General features: G+C 42.2%; 1 protein-coding gene and 1 non-coding gene across 9 annotated transcripts in view; both read right to left on the bottom strand.

Moving 5' to 3' along the window:
* The window catches only part of CNOT10 (CCR4-NOT transcription complex subunit 10), a 74,576-nt gene extending 59,999 nt beyond the window's left edge, over positions 1-14,577 (bottom strand). For 3 of the 8 annotated variants that reach the window (XM_072793485.1, XM_072793486.1, XM_072793488.1), the window contains exon 1: positions 8,983-9,259. In XM_072793485.1, coding sequence (XP_072649586.1) covers positions 8,983-9,184 — 202 coding nt within the window. In that variant the 5' untranslated portion in view covers positions 9,185-9,259. Of the gene's footprint in view, positions 1-8,982; positions 9,261-14,266 lie in introns of those variants that run through there. The other 5 variants (XR_012015200.1, XM_072793487.1, XM_072793490.1 and 2 more) reach the window with 3 other exon arrangements.
* On the bottom strand, positions 5,853-5,961 carry LOC140614563 (U6 spliceosomal RNA). The gene has a single exon (XR_012015399.1). It is a non-coding gene; the product is annotated as a U6 spliceosomal RNA (small nuclear RNA).
* Positions 14,578-14,800: the final 223 nt, after the last annotated feature.

Below are 14,800 nucleotides of genomic sequence, written 5' to 3'. Positions count from 1 at the left end.
AAAATTTTTTTAAAGATTTTACTTATTCGTGAGAGACACAGAGAGAGAGAGGCAGAGACATAGGCAGAGGGAGAAACAGGCTCCAGGCAGAGAGCCTGATGTGGAACTCGATCCCAGGACTGTGGGATCACGACCTGAGCTGAAGGCAGCTGCTCAACCGCTGAGCCACCCAGGCGTCCTTCCATATGCATTCTAAGATTAATGATTCCTGCCCTAGAATTTGGTATTTTCAAAATTAGGTATTTTTTATTTGAAAACCAAATTCCAAAATAAACAAAAATCTCTGCTAAATCAAGTCTAAAACTACGTGGGTATAATACTTTTATTTATTTTTTAAAAGATTTTATTTATTTATTCATGAGAGACACAGAGAGAGAGAGGCAGAGACCCAGGCAGAGGGAGAAGCAGGCTCCATGCAGGGAGCCCGACGCGGGACTCAATCCCGGGACTCGAGGATCATGCCCTGGGCTGAAGTTGGCACTAAACCGCTCAGCCATCCAGGCTGCCCTGTACAATACTTTTAACTGTTCTGATAAATGCTTCAGGAAAAAAAAAAAAAAAAAAAAAAAAGTTTTCTGGGGCATCTGAATGGCTTGGTTGAACATCTGACTCTTGGATTTCAGCTCACATCTCCAAGTTGTGGGATCAAGCCCCTCATCCAGCTCCATGCTTAGCGGGGAGTCAGCAGGAGATTCCCTCCTTCTCTCTAAATGAATAAATAAATTTTAAAAAAGAAACTTTTCTCTTTCACAAAAGAAGAAACATCGATCCCAACATCTGGGAGCACAATTCAGTCAAATGATCTCATTTCTCCTGGTTTCTCTTTCTTAACTAAGCCTTCTTTACATACTGTGGTAGATAATTTATTGGGAGATGAGCTGACAGAAATCTTTCTTTTCCTTGGGATTTGGGGTCTCAATGTCAGGTAAGTGACAAGAACCTAAACCACAAAATCACTTTCTAGAGACAACACGACACTTATCTAGTTTTCACAAACTTTGAAGTTTGCTCTGTAAAATTACATAGCAGTAGCCTTAAAACATAGTTCCCATTCTACAGTAAGAAACATACCTGAGTTTTTAAATCTTTTTTTTTTTAAATTTATTTATACGTAGAGACACAAAGAGAGAGAGAGAGGCAGAGACACAGGCAGAGGGAGAAGCAGGCTCCATGCAGGGAGCCTGACGTGGGACTCGATTCAGGGTCTCTAGGATCACGCCCCGGGCTGCAGCGGCGCTAAACCGCTGCGCCACCAGGGCTGCCTTTTAATTCTTTTTCTAAAGGAAAGGAGAAAAAGTAAATTATAAAAGTTAGTAAGAATAAATACTTCCAGGTAACCACATCTACAAAGCCAATAAAAAAGCAGCATCTAGTGCATCAAAGACCATAAAAAAATTTTAAATTCTTTAAAATCTTTCACCCTTTTCACATTTATTAAATGCAGTAATAATAATAATTAAGACTTTGGGAATGGGAATAGCAGGGTGGGGAGGAAAGTGACAGCACCTTGAGAAGGTATAGACAGCTATAATGCTATAGATTATTTTAACTTCATTTAATCTCAAATTAATCATGTTATTTCTTGCTTTTCCCTGAGATACTGAACTCAAAATATAAATTGTACTTACTCTAGATCAGTCTTTAGGGGCACCTGGGTGGCTCAGTGGTTGAACATCTGCCTTCGGCTCAGGTCATGATCCTGGGGTCCTGGGATCGAGTCCCAGATCCGGCTCCCTGCAGGGAGCCTGCTTGTCCCTCTGCCTATTCTCTCTCTCTGTGTCTCTTATGAATAAATAAATAAAATCTTTAAAAAGGGACACCTGGGTGGCTCAGCAGTTGAGCTCTTGCCTTTGGCCCAGGGTGTGATCCTGGAGTCCCAGGACCGAGTCCCACATCAGGCTCCCTGCACAGACCCTGCTTCTCTCAGTATGTCTCTGCCTCTCTCTCTCTCATGAATAAATAAATAAAATCTTAAAAAAAATATCAGTCTTTAGAAACTATCCTCTACAATTTGTAAGTATTTCCCACCTAGAAAACCTTCTTTTGATTTAAAAAACCCACCAATCAGAGGTCCCTGGGTGGCTCAGCGGTTTAGCTCTTGCCTTTGGCCCAGGGTATGGTCCTGGAGTCCTGGGATCGAGCCCCACATTGGGCTACCTGCATGGAGCCTGCTTTTTCCTTTGTCTGTGTCTCTGCCTCTCTCTCTCTGTCTCTCTCATGATTAATAAATAAAATCTTAAAAAAAAAAAAAAAAAGACCACCAATCAATTTCTCTATTAATTTTTTGGATCCTTTTATTCTCCAACCCCTCCCCCAATTTTCAATTTAGAAAATTGTCATACCTACAGAAAAGCTGAAAGAATATGCAATGAACACCCAAGGGTGCCTGCTGGTGTAGTCAGTCAGCTGAATGTCCAACTCTGGGTTTTGGCTCAGATTGTGATCTAGGGTCATGATATTGAACCCCACATCAGGCTACCCAGAGTCTGCTTAAAATTCTCCCTCTCTCCCTCTGCCCCTCCTGCTCATGCTCTCTCTCTCAAATAAAATCTTAAAAAAAAAAAAAGAATATACAATGAATACCCATATTGTCTTCACCTAGATTGTTTTTTTATGTTAAGCTTTTTAAGATAACTGTCAATTCACATGCATCTGTAAGAAATAATTTTGAGGGGCACCTGGGTGGTTCAGTCGGTTGAGCATTCCATTCTTGATTTCAGCTCAGATCATGATCTCAGGGTTCATGAGACTGAGCCCCATGCCAGATGGCTCCACACTAAGTGGGATATTGGCTTCTTTCCCTTTGCTCCTCCCCCTGCACTTGAATGTGCATTCCTTTCTCTCTAAAATCAATAAAAAGTCTTCAAAAAAAATTAGGGAAAAAAATAATGTTGAGAGATTCTTTGTATCCTTTACCCAGTTTCCCCCAATAGTAACCTCCTCCAAAACCATAGTACAACCAGGATTCTAACAACGATATGGCCAAGAAACACAAATTTCCATCAACAGAAGTATCCTTCCTTTTAATTTTTTAAAAAGAGTTTTTAAAATTTATTCATGAGAGACACAAAGACATAGGCAGAGACAGGAGAAGCATGCTCCATGCAGGAGCCCAATGTAGGATTCAATCCTGAACTCTGGGATCACGTCCTGAGCTGAAGGCAGATGCTCAACTAGAAGCCACCCAGGTGTCCCAGTATCCTTTCTTTTATACTTCATAGCCGCAGTCACTTCCTCTCTGCCTCTCTACCCCTAGCAACCACTGATTTGTCACTCTCCGTTTAAACAGTCATTTCAATAGCGTTATGTAAATGAAGATTCATAATTTTTAACATTTTGCCACATTATTCATTACTTCTTTCTTTCACTGAATCATTTGAAAGTAATATGACATTTAACTCCCCTACTTCAACATGCCTCTCCTATTATTTAAAGATAGTCTCCTACATAACCAAAATAAAATCAGACTAAGAAAAGTAATAATAATTCAATAGTATCATCTAACAAATTGTCCACTAATTTCCATTCAAATTTCCCTGATGGTTCTAAGACAAGTCTTTTAACTTTATTTTTCCTTCCCAATCCAGGGACCAATCAAGGCTTACAAATTTCCTTAAATAGCTTTCATTTATTTTAGTCTAGAACACCATCTTTTTTTGCTTATCAAGTCACTAACGGTTTTATTTATTTTGTTCTTGGGTTTTTAAATTTTTTTAGATTTTATTTGACAGCAAGAGAGAGAGCACCAGCAGGGAAAGTGGGAGGCGGGGAGGAGGGAGGGGAGAGGGGAAGAGAAGCAGGCTCCCCACTGAGCAAGCAGCCAGCTCAATGCAGGCCCTGATTCCAGGACCCTGGGATCATGACCCTAGACCAAGGGAGATGCTTAGAAGGGAGATGCTTAATCCACTGAGCCACCCAGACACCCCTCTAATTGTTTTAAAAAGTCTAAGCTAGTTACCTCATAGAATGTTTCATATTCTAGGGCAGCCCGGGTGGCTCAGTGGTTTGGTGCCGCCTTCAGCCCAGGGCCTGATCCTGGAGACCCGGGATCGAGTCCCATGTCGGGCTCCCTGCGTGGAGCCTGCTTCTTCCTCTGCCTGTGTCTCTGCCAATCTCTCTCTCTCTCTCGAATAAATAAATAAATAAATCTTTAAAAAATGTTTCATATTCTGGGTTTATCTGTTTCTTCATGCATAAAGTCTAACATTTATGGCAAGAATATTATGTAGGTGATATGAATATTAGTCTTTTTTTAATATTAGTCATTTTTAATATTAATACTTTAAGTTGGTTTAAAAATCTGCCTCTCATTTTAAAAAGGTGACTTTTATGTTTCAATATCTCCCAAAGAATATTCCGGGCTTTTTTAGTTTTACTTACCAACAAAAGCTCCATGCATCCATCAATAATGGAATACCAATAAAAAGAAATATGACCACTGCAAAGTATGATGCAATGGGCTGCAAACATAGGCATGCGAGGGTGATGCCACTATTTATGACTCAAAATAAAGAAGTCTTTAGACTATCAAAGTCTCGTGATATTTGAATTTCTTATTTGTAACAGGGACTTTTTTTTTATTCCCCAGATAGAATGGTTACTTCTGCCTGGAATCCAAAGACCTCCAAAGCTCAAAGCCAGGTGCAAAATGGGGATAAGAAAACATTTTTTAGTTATTGGGAGGCTTTATTAAGAATATATGTGAAGTGACTGAAATGTATCTGGCAGACTAAGTCCCCATATGTAGCATAATAGTACAGAATTTATTATTTTCAACATACAGATGGGACCAGGTAGCACAGTGAGATGGAGACAATACCTGGAATTGAAATAAGATGGCAAAAACTCTAGCACCACCTCTGAAATTAAAAGGATGATATAGAAGTGGAACTGGGGCAAATGTCAGTTTCCCTGTTTACTAAAATGAGCAGCTCTATTAGATGACTTCTAGGGTGCCCTCCAACTCAGAAATTCAGTAACCTCAAACAAGTTTATAGAAACAGCTATGTTTGTTCACAAAACAACACTTATATTCAACTAAGGTATCAATGGAAGACAAATTTCCACATGGGGGGAAAAGGCAGATAATCTCATCCTCCAAATTTACTATTCAATAATTCCTACAACCACTACCATTACCACCACCCCAAGTGTCTCAGAAGACATTGTTCACTCCTTAACTCTGGCCATGCAGAAAGGCACAACACTTGCCGGGAATTGTTTTGTTTTAACTGTGATAGCTTGGCTTGTACATAATAAATCCAAGCCATGCATTCAATTAATAAATAACTCAGAGACCACTATGGGTCAAGCACTGTTCTAAGTGCTAGGGATGTAAACATGAACCACACAGACAAGATTCCAGCACTTGTGAAACTCAAAGACTCCTTGGGGAGATAGGATGCAAATATACAATTCCAGATGTGAATAATGCTATGACAATAACAAGGGTGTGTGAAAGAGGAGTGGGAATGGGAGGTGAGTTTGAACCTAAATCAGAAGTCAGGCATGGGAAGTCCTGAGGAAACAGGGCTCCAAATGTAAACTGCTTGCAGCTTTTAAGCATCCATCATTCTTTCTAGCCCCTACTATGCCAGGTTCTAGCTTGAGAAACTGTTTCTCCATCTTACACTAACCTGCAATTTCTGCCTAACTGTAACAATAGCAGCTAACATTTATTGAGCACTCACTCTGTGTTAAGCATGTAAGCACTTCAAATAGGTTAACTCATTTAATCTTCAAATCGATCCTTCAGGAGCCTAGTGACTGCTTCTGGGTCTGTGAGGAGTCATTAAGCTCTATTTACATTCATGATATGGGCTTTTGTTGTTGTTAACGTTCCAAATATATATAAAAATATGGAACATTTCATGAATTTGCATATATCATCCTCACACAGGAATTGTGCTAATTGTCTCTATATCATTCCAATGTTAATACATGTGCTGCTGAAACAAGCATGACGTGAACATTTTTGATAACTATCTAGAAATCTATAGTCCAGGAGCATTTCAAAGAACCAGTCCTCCACAGAGCTGACTCTGGGAGTCCTGGATTGGCACATGGCAGTCAGTAAAGACTTCCAACTTCCCTCTCTCAAGAGGGAAACACGGTGCCATGAAAGCAGTACAAGCCTTGGAATCAGTCACATCTTTGGTCTGGTCTCCCCTTGGCCACCTAACTCTCTGCCTGGAGATGGGAAATACATATTAGCTCCCTTCCCCTTTCTTTTTGACAGAACAACTAACGATTCTTACAGTTTCTTAAAAAATATACTTATTTCTGCACTTTAAACATACAACTTGGGACTCCTGGGTGGCTCAGCAATTGAGCATCTGCCTTTGGCTCAGGATGTGATCCCGGGGTCCTGGGATCGAGTCCTGCATTGGGCTCCCCGTGGGGAGCCTGCTTCTCCCTCGGCCTATGTCTCTGCCTGTCTCTCATGAATGAATAAAATCTTTAAATTAAATAAAAATAAAATGTCTAAAAAAGAAAGTAAGAAAAAATATACAACTTAACAATGAAATTAGTATGACTTGATTATGGAATAGCTCTTAGATTACTGTGAAATCCCTGGTAGACTACATGTTCTTTTGAGAAACCACTTAACACCAAGAACAAAATATAACTTGTGCTTAAGTGAACTTATCAAAGACTTAAATCCGCTCTACAAAAAAATGGTATTTTGGTATTAAAGTTAGTAGATAAGGAGTGCCTGGCTGGCTCAGTCAGAAGACCATGCGACTCTTGATCTCGGGGTCATGCCCACACTGGGTGCAGAGATTACTTAAATATATAATACTTTAAAAACATAAAATAAATGAAAAAAGTTAGCAGATAAATTAGTATTTCACTTCCACTTCAGTATACAGATAAATAAGAATTGAGTCCTAATAGGGAGGAGGAAAACTAATAGTTTATTAGAGGAAGTTTAAAAGGACACTGTTAGGGGCATCTGGCTGGCCCAGGCAGTGGAACATGCAACTCTTCATTTTGGGGTTGTAGGTTCAAGCCCCTCGTTGAGTATAGAGATTACTTAAAACATGAAAAAAAATTTTTTAAAGGACACTCAAACAGCTTTTTCTTTAGAAAGCCAGGTGACATACATACATAATTTATTTTAAAAAATAAATAAAAATTTTTAAAAAGCCCGGTGATGAGTTATCGTTAACCTATTTAAACACAACATACCTATTCTGCAAAACTTTCAGGTGTATAATAACAATAAGGACCAATTACTTTTACTTATTTATTATTTTTTTTTGTTTTTTTTTTTTTTTTTTTTTTTTTTTACTTTTTTTTTTTTACTTATTTATTATTATTCTAAGATTTTATTTTGGGGGCACCTGGCTGGCTCAGTTGGTAGAGTGTGTGCTTCTTGGTCTTGAGGTTGTGAGTTCAAGCCTCACATTGGGTATAGAAATTACTTAAAAATAAAATCTTTTTTATTTTATTTTTTAATAGTAAAACTGTTTTTTAAAATTTTTATTTATTTATTTATTTTTAAAAAGATTTTATTTATTTATTCATGAGAGACACACAGAGAGAGGCAGAGGGAGAAGCAGGCTCCATGCAAGGAGCCTGATGGGGGACTTGATTCTGGGACTTCAGGATAACACCCTGAGCTGAAGGCAGGTGCCCAACCGCTGAGCCACCCAGGCATCCCTATTTAATTATTTTAGATCCTATGTTCTTTTAAAAGATGTTATTTGAGAGAGAGGGAGAGGGAGAGAGAGAGAGAGAGCATGTGCGCAGGGGAAGAACAGAGGGAGAGAGACAACCAGACCCTGCCCTGAGTGTGAAGTCCTATGTGGGGCTCGATCCCATTACTCTGAGATTATGACCTGAACCAAAACTAACAGCTGGATGTTTAATAGACTGAGACACCCAGGTGCCCCAGATTTTATTTTTCAAGTAATCTCTACTTAACGTGGAGCTTGAATTCACGACCCTGAGAGCAAGAGTTGCATGCTCTACTGACTGAGCCAGCCAGGTGCCCCAGAGCCAATTACCTGTAAATGTGTAAAAATGGGACATAGGATTTTGGGACCAGAAAGTGAAGAGTGCGTTCAGAGTGAAGCATAACCCTCAAACGCATGTACAACTGTCATACAATTTTAACAATGAACACACTTCAAAAATTTTTAGGAAACTCAAAATGTTTACTACATTTATCTTCCCTCATAAGGAAGTACATACACTAAATTTAAAGCAAATGTCAAAATTTCTTAGTTTGCCATCAAGCTACCTCCATACCTTCTTCTAAAATATACCCTCTCTAGGTTACAGTCTTTAATAGGACTTCTGGGCCCAACTGCCGAAGAGTGATTTATAAAAACTTCAAAGCAACGGGAAATAACCCAATAATTCATCAACGCACTGAAGAGTTAAAGCTTCTACTTTCCATCATTATCCTCCAGGAATTGTAAAAGTCCCCTACAATCTTCCTGGGAAAGAGAGAAGCCAACTTTAAGATAAATAAATAAACCAGACTCTAAGGCTTACAAGAGACTCTGAAATTCCCATTTCTAGACATTTCAGAGAACTGAGCTCAAGAATTAGCCTTTTACAAGTTAATCAACCATTATTTTATCTGCATTTTTTACTTCAAGATAAAACTTTAAAAACAAAAGCACTCCCATGGGATTACTATTTTCCTTGTTATCTTTCTGTACTTCTTGAGTTTTCTGTAAGGAATAAGTGTTATTTTCATAATCAGTTTCTTTTTTTCTTTTTTTTTTTTTTTTAATTTTTATTTATTTATGATAGTCACAGAGAGAGAGAGAGAGAGAGAGAGAGAGAGAGGCAGAGACATAGGCAGAGGGAGAAGCAGGCTCCATGCACCGGGAGCCTGATGTGGGATTCGATCCCGGGTCTCCAGGATCGCGCCCTGGGCCAAAGGCAGGCGCCAAACCGCTGCGCCACCCAGGGATCCCTCATAATCAGTTTCTAAAACATTATTTGTAACTTCTGAGTTCTTACCAGAAAGAGCCTGCACATAATTCCACAATGTGTCTTTATTTGTCCAAAAGTAGTCTCCATTGCCAACTGTAAGAGTGTATGGCCGTTCATCCATTAGCTTGACTTTCCTTCTACTCTGGCTTAACGAACATGGTTGACTTTCCAGGCATACAGAGCTCTTAGGGACACAAACCTTGACACCCTTTAAGCCAATAGGCTTCATTTTGAACCAAACAATTTCCTTTAGGTTTGAACTAAGTAGAAAAGAAATACGCTGCTTTTTCAAAACTGAAATAAGTCAGTTAACTGAAAGCACAGACACATTCCAATACAGAATGTTAACAACTGAAATCTGATTGGAGGAGGGTCTTCCACACAAAGTACACTTTTCAAAATACAGCTCCAATGATATTCAAGAAAGACATTTTTCCCCCAAAGGAATAAGGAATGTTAAGGCCTAAGAAAACCTACCAGTAAGGTCACAAAGTAGTGTTGATGCCTTTGTGAAGGTAAGTTTTAAAAAAAAAAAAAAAAAGCAGCATGCCGGTGCACCTGGGTGGCTCAGTGGCTGAGCATCTGCCTTTGGCTCAGGTCATGATCCTGGAGTCCTGGGATCGAGTACCGCTCAGGCTCCCCATAGGGAGCCCACTTCTCCCTCTGCCTATGTCTCTGCCTCTCTCTGTGTGTCTCTCATGAATGAATAAAATAGAATTAAAAGAAAATAAAGGATGCCAGTTCAAAGAAAAATAATTCAGGTTTGCCGAAGTCACCATACAGCTGAAGTTCACAAATCTCACATGTGGTTTTCTATCACTTGGACAAGTGTCTCTGACTTATCAAAATCCTACATATACCAGCTGATTACTACAAAGCTTAGAGAAATATGTGACCAGCAATGCCTGACTTGAGTACCTTGTCCATGAAAAATAGTCAAATAAATCATCCTAAAACACTGTTGGTATTTCCTTGGTCAAAAATGAAAGTTTCACGTTACTTTTATAGTTATATAGGGACACAAACCTTGTAAATCTCCCACTGCCCCGTTGATCTTTGTCTTTGGTTGGTCTCCCATCAACCCCTCCTCTACAATTTGATTGAAATACAAATCAGGGTGTGAGAACTGCTGGCAGATCAGTCACTGAGAAGCCACACAATCCAGAAACACAGGTTACTTTGTTACTCATGGAGTCTTTACCAATTGGAAACAGAGAATGGGAGGAAACTGGACAGATAAATTATCCCTTTTTTCTCTCTCATATGGACTATTCTGAAGTAGTTTCTCCTTGAAACCCTTTCAGAAAAATCGCTTATGCAAGTGACCTGCTCTGCCTCCTGGCTCAAGGTGAAACAGGAGCCAGGTATGTAATATACTGCACCTTCCTTTCTTCTCTCTCTCTCACTTCTACTGTGCCTTTGTACCTTTCAAATAAAAAGCACTTTACCTGGGCTCTGCTTCTCAGAGGAGATGAGCTAAAACATACACTTTACCTCAGGTGATACACCCAAGCTACAACTCTATGAGGTAAATAAATTAAGATGCTATTGGGGGCACCTAAGTGGCCCAGCTGGTTGAACATCCAACTCTCAGTTTCAGCTCAGGTCATGATCTTGCAGTTGCAGGATTGAGCCCCATGTCATGCTCCATGCAGAGTCTGCTTCAGATTCTTTCTCCCTCTTTCTCTTAAACAAATAAATAAAATCTTGAAAATAAAACCTTTTTTTTTTTTTAAGGTTTTATTTATTTATTCATCAGAGAGAGGCAGAGACACGGACAGAGGGAGAAGCAGGCTCCATGCAGGGAGCCTGACGTGGGACTGGATCCTGGGACTCCAGGATCAGGCCCTGAGTCGAAGGTAGGCACTAAACCACTGAGCCACCCAGGGATCCCCTTGAAAATAAAGCTTAAAAAAAAAGCTATTAGTAAATTAGGCTGGCCCATATGGTAGTGCGTACAACTCTTGGTCTCGGGGTTGTTAAGTTTGAGCTCCACATCAGGTGTAGAGGTTACTTACAAAAAAAAAAAAAAAAGTTAGAAAACTGTTAGGACGCCCATTTTACAAATGAAGAAACTGAGGTTCAACTAAGAACTTTTCCTAAGGAACAAGTTTTTCTGCTCACCTACTACACCCAATCAGTCACAAATTCTGCCAGTTTCACTCCTTAAACATTTCTCGCATCTGCCTCTCCTCACCACCTACCACTTACGCCAAAGTTAATATTATCCTACATTTAAAAAAAAATTAGGGCCTGACATTATGTCATTTTAATCCTTTACTAATGCTGAGACATAGATAATGTTATCATTCTCCTTCTACACAGAGGAAAGGTGAGGCTTAAAAGGTCTTAAAATTTAACCAAGGGGCACCGGACTGGCTCAGCTGGTTAAGCATCTAACTCATTTATATATTTATGAGAGAGAGAGAGAGAGAGAGAGAGAGAGAGAGTGTGTGTGTGTGTGTGTGTGTATGTGTGTAGGAGAGAGGGGCAAAGGGAGAATCTCAAGGAGACGCCCTGCTGAGCATAGAGCCCCACATGGGGCTTGATCTTGCGACCCTGAAATCATGACCTGAGCGGAAATCAAGAAACCACTTAACCAACTGAGCCACCCAGGTGCCCCAAGTGTCTGACTCTTGATTTCAGCTCAGGTCTTGATCATAAGTGTCCCTGTTTGTTTTTTTCAGAGATTTTATTTATTTATTCATGAGAGACAGAGAGAGGCAGAGACATAGGCAGAGGGAGAAGCAGGCTCCCTGCAGGAAGCCTGATGCAGGACTCAATCCCAAGACCCTGGGATCACGACCTGAGCCATCCAGGTACCCCCTGTTTACATGTTAATCTGTGTTTCATACTGTAAGATTCATGACTAAAGAGATTGTTAGTGCCTGGCAAAGCGGGCCACGGGTAAATATTTACTGAATAAATTAATAGCACAACATGAGCTGGCTTTAGCTCTTCTCTGGGCTTCCAGTCTTGTTGCACTTAAATCTACCCCTCCCACACGGTGATCAGTTACTTTCTTACCTAATTAAGAATAAGCACACAATACCCTCCATGACAGGGAACTGAGCCCAGGAGCTCAGAGATGAAGCAGCATATAAACAGACTTCGGGGAGAGTGTTTACCAGATAGAGAAGAGAAAGGAGGGCATTACTACTCAGCAGCTCAAAAGTACACAATGCTTTTGGAGAGAGTCACTTCTGGTGTGAAGAGCTAGGTGTGTCGATATAGAAACATCAGCCGGAAACAGACCAAGAAGTTTCACAAATAGCATTTAGGAGTGAGGATTTGAGGCACACAAGATGGTACAATCTTAGGAAGTTTATAGGCACGGGAATGGTATGTTCCAATTAGTGTTTTAGAAATAAAAAGACAGCAGTGAAAAAAAAAGGGCTGGATAGAAAGAGAACCAAACAGCAGGGATCCCTGGGTGGCGCAGCGGTTTGGCGCCTGTCTTTGGCCCAGGGCGCGATCCTGGAGACCCGGGATCGAATCCCACGTCGGGCTCCCGGTGCATGGAGCCTGCTTCTCATTCTGCCTGTGTCTCTGCCTCTCTCTCTCTCTCTGTGATGACTATCATAAATAAATAAAAATTAAAAAAAAAAATCTTTAAAAAAAAAAAGAACCAAACAGCAGTCAGAAAGCTGCTTAATGTGAAAGAGACCACATTAAGAGATAAAGGCTAGAATCACAGCAGGTGAAATGGGGATGGACAGGAGAGATTCAAGGGAGCCACATAAAACAGTCATCTACTTAACACAAATTTAACATTACCTAGTTAAGAAGTTTCCTACAATATGGCCAATAAATTTCAACCAAAGACACAGCCCCAAATAACTCTGGACCTTATTCCTCCACTACACGTATTAGATAGCTATGTTACATGACAATATTACATATGTACTACCAACGGATGTGCCACTATGATAGGTCTGTCTCTCACAGACTGAGCAGTTGGTCCTCAAAGGCAGGGAGTGTGTCATATCCAATTCTTCAACATCCAAGGCAGTGCCTGGTACTCAATCTTTGAGTTAATCAACAGGTAGAAGAATGCTCTTTGACAGGTAGGACTTGAAAACTAGAAGGGCTTTCAGCCTAAAAAGGTTATTCCAGGCAAGTGCAATGATATGGTTAAATAAACCTGGGGAAACAGATACACTGCCTTCAGTTAGGAAGATGTGGGTCCCCTTGATCCAGCCTTGGACAAATCATGCTTATTTCCTACCTGGAACACTCTCCTTATCCATTCCACCCCATTCCATATGGCTCACTCCTTCACTTCATGCGGTATCTGCTCAGATAGCAGCACCTCAGCAGAGGCTTTCTGTGAGCAGCCTACCTAAAACTCTATAGCATACTCCATCAACATCGCTTTGTAAACCTTTTCTCTATTGTTTTTCTTCTCGGATTACTGATGAGATGTTTCAACAATTTCATTCATCTGCACCTATCTTAGGACTAGCTCACTTTCACTTCAAATCAAGTCCGTCTGTCAGTTATCGAGATCAAAACCTACAGAGTATTGAGACTCTCCTTTCTTTCTTTAAAATTTTACTGTAAAAAGTCTAAGTGTTGACCACTTGTAAGATCTGTCAGTTAAGTTCTCCCAACATAACTTGAGATGCCACCGGGAACACTAATTTCTTTACAGGACACCGCAGGCAGACCGTCCCAGAGGCAGGCAGGAAAGAACTGTACATAACGTAATGGAGAAGACTCTAGGAATGGGCCAGTAAGTGATCCGTAAAGAAAATAATCGAGATTAAATTAATTAACCGTGAGGAACTAGGAGAAAATGGGTTGTCAACGCAAGATATCTGAGAGCACACAACGACGAGAGACACTCTGATCGTAGTAGGTCTAGGGAGCCGTTGGGCAGTCTTCACAAGGCTAACTTCACAGTCCGTCGCTGACCACAGGCCGGGGCCTGTGCGGCCAAGGAGCCCGGGCGAGTCCCACCCTGAGCCGGGGGACACAAGGCAGCCGCGCGCTCGGGCCCCGCGGTGGACTCTCCATGTTCTGCTTCCCCACTGGAACACCGAGAAGCCTGTGAAGTGGCTGGGTAAGTCTAAGTCAGATATTCTGCAGACGGGGGCAAAGGCGATCGCCAGCGGCTTCACGCTGCACTTAAGTGAAAACCTCTCGGACCTGGGGGGAAAGGCTCACACTTGGGACGGCTGGGTGAGGGGACGGGGGAGCGGAATGCACACCCAAACGAAAGTCGCCCTGGGGTCCCCACCGACTCCGCGCCAGGGCCAACCCCCGCGGGCGTCCCACCCGCATCAGCACCCGGCCGCGGGCGCCTCACCTGCAGGCTTGTCTGCAGCCATCTTCCTACCCCAGTTCAGGTTCTTCCCGCAGGTGGCGTGGCCTCGGCTCCAGCTGCCCAGCCGGCTCCGGTCCTGGGCTTCGGAAAACCAGTCCACCCCGGCTCCGGACCCCCGGTTCCGGCCGAGGAGCGGGCAGGCGGCGCGCTGAGGAAGTGACGAAGGCTAGTTCGCGTCGTCTAGCAACAAGAGGCGGCGGCCCCGGCCGCGGAGGCCCACCGGATCCCGCCAGGCGCGCCTTCCGGGCCGCGGCATCCCTGTACGCACCACTTCCGGGGGCCGCCGCGGGTGTGGGAACGCAGCCCGGCCACGCCCCACGCTGGCGTCCCGCGGCGCCCCGCCCCCTACGGCGTGTGCGTGCAGGCAGCGTGCACGCGCGCCCGACCCGCTGGTCACGTGCCCGCTGGGGGCTGGGGGCTGGGGGCGGGGAGGGGTCTGCACGCGGGTACCTCTCACCCTGCTGAAAATTCCCCGGAGTCTGCGTTTCCGTCCTGCATTTTACGTAGGATTACGGT

Source organism: Canis lupus, chromosome 22 (assembly GCF_048164855.1).
Source record: "Canis lupus baileyi chromosome 22, mCanLup2.hap1, whole genome shotgun sequence".
NCBI classification, from domain to species: domain Eukaryota; kingdom Metazoa; phylum Chordata; class Mammalia; order Carnivora; family Canidae; genus Canis; species Canis lupus.
This window is presented reverse-complemented; position numbering and strand designations above follow the sequence as displayed.